Here is a 7499-nt window from a genome sequence, read left to right as displayed (position 1 = left end):
ACGTCAAATACAAATGACGTTACACTGAGTCACACCTTGTAGAACTTTCCTTTCGTGCAGAAAGCGACAATTCAGAAAGCTCCGACAGACAGTGAAGGCATCACCGTCACACACACACACACAAACACACACACACACATATATATATATATATATATATATATATATATATATATATATATATATATATATATATATATATATATATATATATATATATATATGAGTGTGTGTGTGGGTGTGTGTATATGTAGACAAACGCTTTTTAGCATCATCATCATCATCAACATGTTTTAATCAACAGCAGCAAGCCATCCACGCATGCGCACTCACAGCAGCATCAAAATCAAAGATTGCAGCCTTAATATTCCTTCATTATATGTATTTCCAGCATCATTTAAGCCAATAATAATAATAATCATAATTAGTGAGAGGCTCAAGCTCTATTGGGGGGTATTTGAAGGCATAATGTGCACAAAAAGTGACACGAATCCGATTAAAAGTGCACCATTAAAGCCAACATGCAGTGTGGTTCGAATTCATTGATGAAAAGAAGCCATGAAAAAGATGGTTCAAATTCATAAATTATAATTTAATACCAAGAACAAATTTACAGCAGAATGCTCGTTTTACAATAAGCTAACACAAACAAACAAACAAGAATCGTGTTCAACTATTATAAACTCTCACACACTCACATGAATCACTTGCAGTTATAATCATTAACAAAAAAAAAGTATCTATACGTTATCAATACCCTGCAGTCATATATTTTATATATTTATATAAAAAGGTGGGTTCATAATTACAATCATGTTTCATTCTCTGGTCCTGTGTGTGTTCAATCAGCAGTGATCCCTTTTTGTTTTCTTTTTTTTTTTTTGAATTCTTTCAACCACAATTTGCCTCTTTTTTTTTTGTCGTGGTGAAGAAAAACAAGTGGACAAAAAAAAAACACGCGCACGCGCACACACGCTCACCCACACACACACACCTGTCAAAAGACCCCCCCCCCCACCCCCCAAAAAAAAGAAGTTCAAAAAACTTCCTTTTTTAAAACTGCTCACCCTGTTTTTTTAAGTCCTATGATGAACTCGACTTGTTCTTTTTAAATACAAGGTTTTGTGAAGCGAACGCACAGATTATATCTATACAGCCCCAATGGAAATCATAAAAAAAACATTTACATTTATATAGCAAAGGTAAAATAGGTTAGCGACCTGTGGCCATGCATTCACAGTCTAAATATACATGAAAGCAAATCAGGAAGAAAAAAAAAACATGTCGTAGTAATAATAATAATAATAATAATAATAATAATAATATGTATGTACATTTCAAAACAGAACTTCTCAGTGCTACTATCTAAACTCCATTTTGAAGACGAGAGAGAGAGAGAGAGAGAAAAAAAATGGCAACCACAGATTTGATCTTCATCACATATAGCTGGTATAAAAGAAACAAGTTGACCTATATTTACAACAATACTGCCTCGCATCGGCGCGGTTCCATGTTCGATTCCGGCTTTTGAAAAATTGTCCAACTTTTTTTTTTTTTCTTTTTTTTTTTTTTTAAATTTGCGTGTGTGGAGAAGAAATCACGTCATGCTTGTCAGGCACTTAATGCTGAAAAGGGGAGGGTTGTTTAGTCATTTAATACTGCTATTAAACACTACATGGGCTTGGCTTTAAACTTGGGTGACCTTTGACCCCCTCCCCCCCAAATAGGGACGCTTGTGGATTTCATTCTAAAAATAAAACAGAGGAAGTGACTTTTTTATTATTATTTTTTTTTTTAAACAACGCTAATTTGGGAAGACCAACATTTCAATTTTTAATAATAATTAAAAAAAAGCTATTTGCATTAAGTGTAACCCTCCCAATGAGAACATAAGTGCGCTTGCAGCATTAAGCCTATAGATTATACGTCTATAATAACTCCTATTGCTGTGGTTGGAATTCTCTCTTTTTTTGTACACATGTGTAGAAAAGAACACCACCTGTACTACAGAACAGAACCACATTTTAAGCAGGTTTGGAACCAGCAAAAAAAAAAAAAAAGTACAAAAACACTATACATTTGGACACAGGACATTGACTGAATAAAAAGAAAGTTCCCTTATTTTGCCCTCCTTTTTCTGTTTTTACCCAAATGCACTTATTAATACTTGAAATGTACTCTTAATAGTTTGTTCTTCCATTAAAAAAACAACAAAGTTATTCAGTCTGTCCTTCTTCACAGTTCATGAAAGCAGCATCAAGCTTGCCTTTTTTTCTTCCAATATTCCTTCCACAAAAAGCAGCAGCTATCATTGTGTAGTCTCTCAGCACCCTTCCTCACAACACTCACACACACACACATCCACGCACACACACACAGCATCATGTGTGTGTGTTTGTCGCTGCATGTCCTTTACTGAATGGACATGTAAGGCCAGTTAAAACTGCTCCCCGACAGCAACATATCCCTGATGAGAGTTTCAATGGGGGTTTTACCTACCAAGCGGACGAAAAATAATTGTTCAATGACCGAGGAGGAGACGGTGCGCAGGGAGGGCAAGCGCAGGAGCAACTTGCCAAAGCGGGTGGGCTGGTTGGGGTACTGGCTCCTCACATACTCCTCCAGGGCACACTGGGACTTCTCCTGCAAACTTTCCACATGGGCCACGTCCGACAGGCCGCAAGCGTCTGAGGGAGGAACAAAATGGGCATTTGTGGGGTTTTTTGTGTAATAAAAGCAATTTGTGGGCAATTTTTGTGATAACGTCATTAAACCTATCCATGCAGACCCCCTGGTCTAAGGGAGGAGGGGTGACATGTGGGGGTGGTTGTGGTGCTTGGGGTGGGGGAAACCTACTGACCTTTGGTGAGCAAAATATTTAGCTTTTTTTTTTAGGGGAGAGAGTACGATAACTATAACTGTATTTCATATATATACATATATATACATATATATATATATATATATATATATATATATATATATATATATATATATATATATATATATATATATATATATATATATATATATATATATATACACACATTCACCACATTCACCAAGGTAAGTCGTGGGGATGTGCAGACTTTTTACGTTTGTAGGAAAAAAAAAAAGAAAAAAATATATATATACATATTATATATATACATATATACATATATATATATATATATATATATATATATATATATATATATATATATATATATATATATATATATATATATATATATATATATACACACACTGTACATATACACACATACACAGTACATATATATGTATGTATATATATACATATGTATATACAGTATTCATACATACATACATACATACACACATACATATCTATACACAGTATATATATATATATACAGTATTTATATACACACACACACAGTACACACATATATATATGTATATATCTATATATATATATATACATATCTATACAGAGTATATATATACAGTATTTATATATATATACACACACACAGTACACGCATATATATACTGCATATATATATATATATATATATATATATATATTTATATATATATATATATATATATATATATATATATATATATATATATATATATATATATATATATATATATATATATACACACACACACATTTATTTTAGTATTTTTTTGTAAATATATTAGTTCTTGTGATTTTTTTCTGACGTGGTAATACAATATAGTATAAGACAATTTTGCAGTTTGAATTAATTATATATGTGTGTACTGTGTGTGTGTGTGTATATATATAAATACTGTATGTGTATATATATATATATATATATATATATATATATATATATATATATATATATATATATATATATATATATATATGATAATGTTACAAATCATATGAAAAGTGCAGATTAGTTATGCTCGTATATATATTATATATTATATATATATATATATATATATTTGGATATATATGATAATTGTCACTATTTTTTGAAAGGTGGCTGCAGATGCTATATTGTACCTCTCATACTTAACATTCATTTATATTTTTTAATTGTATTTTTTTTTTTTTACAAAAAACAAATAAATATTTATTTATGTTTAATAGTTGCCTAAATAAACAAACTAATTAAGAGGCTGACTGCATTTTTTCTGAAGTGTGTTTTCTGTCAACAAAACCCAAACAACAACCCACAACTTTGAGAAAGCGACGATTTGTAATTTTAGACATCTCGCAGCGACGCCTCGAAATGTCTAAACACGTCGAATGATAACAGATAAACATACATTTTTAAAAAATGTTGCAAATCATAACAGATGTACACGCTCATTTAAAAAAATATATTTACACAATATTGTTGCTATACATTAATACGGTGAATGCAGCGCCATATATTATATGCATGGTTATGTTCATTAATGTAACACACCCCTCCCCCACATTATGTGAAATTATTATAGTCCGTTTTTTTGTGTAACCCTCCTAATTCACATTATGTGCACTACTATAATATTTGTCTGTTAACTCCCGCTCCATTATGTGCAATAGTATTTTTTTTAGTAGACCCCTCAAATTATGCGCAATATTATGTCTTGTTAACCCACCCTCACAATGTGTGCACTACTATAGACAATTTTGAGTAACCTACGCACATTTTGTGCACTATTATAGTCTAATTTGCACTACTACTATAGTGAATGTTTAGTACCTCCCCCTATTATAGTCAATTTTGTGTGCCAGTTACCCCCCTCCCCCACATCATGTGCAAACCCTCACATTATGTGCACTATTATATTCACATTATGTGCACTACACTACACACTACAAAATTATGGGTTATTTTGGTAACCCAATTTATGGGTTGCTAGTGCTGAGTTTTTTTTTTTTTAAGAGCAACCCATTTTTGTGGTTACACGGGTATCATTTTAACTCAATTTCTGGGGGTTTTCAAAATTGTGCACCATTTTTTGGGTTGTTTTTCAACGAGTAACCCATTTTTAGGTAAGATGCTTTTTTTCAGTGTATAGGCAATTTTTGGAGTATCCCCCCTCACATCATGTGCATTATTATAGTCAAATTTTGGGGTAACCCCTCCCCCATCCTCCCCCTGCCCCCTGCACACCATTAATATCTGTCATTGTCCACCAACATGATGGATGCACGACAGAAGAAAAAAAAAAATAGTGTTATTATTGCCGTTCCTGCTCACCTGTGGTGAAGAGCACGATGGCCTTGAGGCAGCTGTACTCGGCCGAGTCGACGTGCAGGGCCTTGAGCTTCTCCACTTGCTCCTGGAAGATCCGAATGTGGTCCATGAAGGCCACCACCCTGTCCGCGGACATGGGCGAGGCGTGCAGGCCCGCCGCCGCCAGCAGAGGGGCGACGTGCAGCGGCATGGAGCACTGCGCGGCGTTGAGCACAAACAGCTCGCTCCACGTCAGCCTCAGCAGGGCCACCTGGTCGGTGATCTGCAGGTCCGGGAAGAAGGGAATATTCCTGGCCCACTCCACGGCGCTGAAGAGCATCCGGGCCGCCAGTTCGCAAATGTTCTCGATGCCCATGATGTTGTTGGGCTGCATGCACTGGCTGCCATAGCGGGACGTGGGGTAGGGCTCCGCTCGCAGCAGCAGCGAGATATATCCCGATAGGTAGGAGTGGCAGTGCAGGGGGTCCCCGTTGGTCAAGGCGAACTGGCCGTGGTGAGGCTGCGTGGGTGGCACCCGTCCCCTTTGCACAGCTGCAGTAAAAAGAGAGACTACAGATATTGAAACCTGAATCCATTAAGCATTGTCAATTATGACATATTGGTCCATTTTAACCGATTTTTTTTTTCATGCATTTACATAATAATCCACGCACATATTCAACAAAGGCTCTCATCGCCCTCCTTTTTTTAATCCATCATCGCGTATATCGTGCACAAACGCCATTTTGCTATCGTGACATTTTGGGAATATTAGCGATGCAGTCGAAGGGTTATATATGGCAAAAGGGAGACGACGGGGGAAAGACATAGACAGACAACAAAAAAAAAAAAAAAAAAAAAAGATCCAGCAGGGCACCGACTCAAGCCTCGGCTCAAGGCGGCACCGGAGCACGCCTTCGCCGGTCAGCTTGAGAGGGAGCGCGCCGCCGGATCGCGGAGTAAACAAGAGTCTCAATACCTTCCCGTCTCATGCCGACCTTGAGGCATTTCTTGAGGCGGCAGTACTGACACTGATTGCGGTGGTGCTGGTCGATGGGACAGTTCCGGTTGGCCCGGCATGTGTACGTCAGGTTCCGCCGCACGCTGCGCTTGAAGAAGCTCTTGCAGCCCTCGCAGGTGAACTGGCCGTAATGTTTGCCGCTCGACTTGTCGCCGCACACCACGCACTCGATGTGCTGCGGCTGCTGCTTCTCCGGCTGCTGCGAGACCTGGCTGCCCGGCGTCGACTGCGCGTTGTTGGGGCCCCCCTGCACCGGCGTCTGCGGGGTCGGCGGCGCGACCTGCGAGGCTGTCAGACCCAGCTGGCCCGCCTGTGCGCCGGCCAGGGTGAGTCCGCCTTGGGTCTGCGAGGAAAGGGCGCCTTGGGTGTCAGCCACGTCGTCCTGGGAGCCTCTCCACACTACCATTGCCATATCTGCCTATCAGTCAACGAAAAGGGAAACTTTTCTCCGCTTCCGTTTTGTCTCTTTTTCTTCGCTCGTTTTTTTTTTTTTTTTTTTTGCTTTCTCTCTCTCTCTCTCTTTCTCTCTCACTCTCTCTCCTCGCTGGGAAATGTCACCGCCGACGCTGCGCTCCACTCCCGAAATGAGTCGACTGGAGCGGGTGGAAGAGGAGGCTCCTACAGGCAGCCATCCAGCACCCCCATCGGCGGGGAAGGTGGGCCGAGAAGCGGAACAAGCTGCATGGAGGAGGGGGTGCGGAGAAGGATGGGTTCTTCCAAGTCTTGAAGAAATCACACGAAAAATCGTCTTCTTCTGCAAATATTATTATTATTATTATCGGAGATCCCACCTTTTTTTTTTTTTTTTTCACCCAAAATCCAGATCTTCTTCTTTTTCCGCGCAAAAAAAAAAAAGGAATCAAAGTGATCAAATATGTTAAAAAGGCAAAAGGAGGTTAGGAAGTGATTGGGTTTAGAAGCCCGGCTGGCAGAATGCTTTCTCTGTGATCAGCTCACTGAGCTCTCTATATAGTGAACTTTGACACGACTGCTGCAACTTAGCACACGTTACCATGGCGACGCGCTGCCATATAAGGAAGGCGAGTGTGTTTGACTGGTCAGAGCTCAGGGACCTCCCCCCGCACCTCATTGGCTGAGCGGCACTTGTGCTACTTGGTGCCTCGCCAAGAGGGACCGCCGTGTGGAGGTCGAGCGAGGGCCGCTGGGTCCTAAAGCGAGACGTGTTCGCTCCATGTAGAGGAAAGAGCAAGGAAAGTGGAAAAAAAAAACATGTACACTTCACTTCATCTTTTTTTCTTTTTTTTTTCAAACATTACTGGATGCAATAGAGGCAAAAATGG

At 38.9% G+C, this 7499-nt stretch overlaps 1 protein-coding gene across 2 annotated transcripts; it reads right to left on the bottom strand.

Moving 5' to 3' along the window:
- Positions 1 to 840: 840 nt before the first annotated feature.
- nr2f2 (nuclear receptor subfamily 2, group F, member 2) lies at positions 841 to 7195 on the bottom strand. 2 transcript variants are annotated; one of them, XM_062042577.1, is made up of 3 exons: positions 6157 to 7195; positions 5202 to 5747; positions 841 to 2687 (listed from the first exon to the last, which is right to left on the bottom strand). In XM_062042577.1, exons 1-3 carry the CDS (start codon positions 6608 to 6610, stop codon positions 2413 to 2415), a joined length of 1275 nt encoding a protein of 424 aa, XP_061898561.1. In that variant the 5' UTR covers positions 6611 to 7195; the 3' UTR covers positions 841 to 2412. The 2 variants fall into 2 exon arrangements, with proteins under 2 accessions (XP_061898561.1, XP_061898563.1); XM_062042579.1 differs by having other exon boundaries at positions 5202 to 5729; positions 6157 to 7192.
- Positions 7196 to 7499: the final 304 nt, after the last annotated feature.

The sequence above is a fragment of the Entelurus aequoreus genome, linkage group LG03 (genome assembly GCF_033978785.1).
Source record: "Entelurus aequoreus isolate RoL-2023_Sb linkage group LG03, RoL_Eaeq_v1.1, whole genome shotgun sequence".
NCBI lineage: Eukaryota > Metazoa > Chordata > Actinopteri > Syngnathiformes > Syngnathidae > Entelurus > Entelurus aequoreus.
The sequence above is the reverse complement of the archived record's forward strand: the minus strand, read 5'-3'. Positions and strand labels throughout refer to the sequence as shown.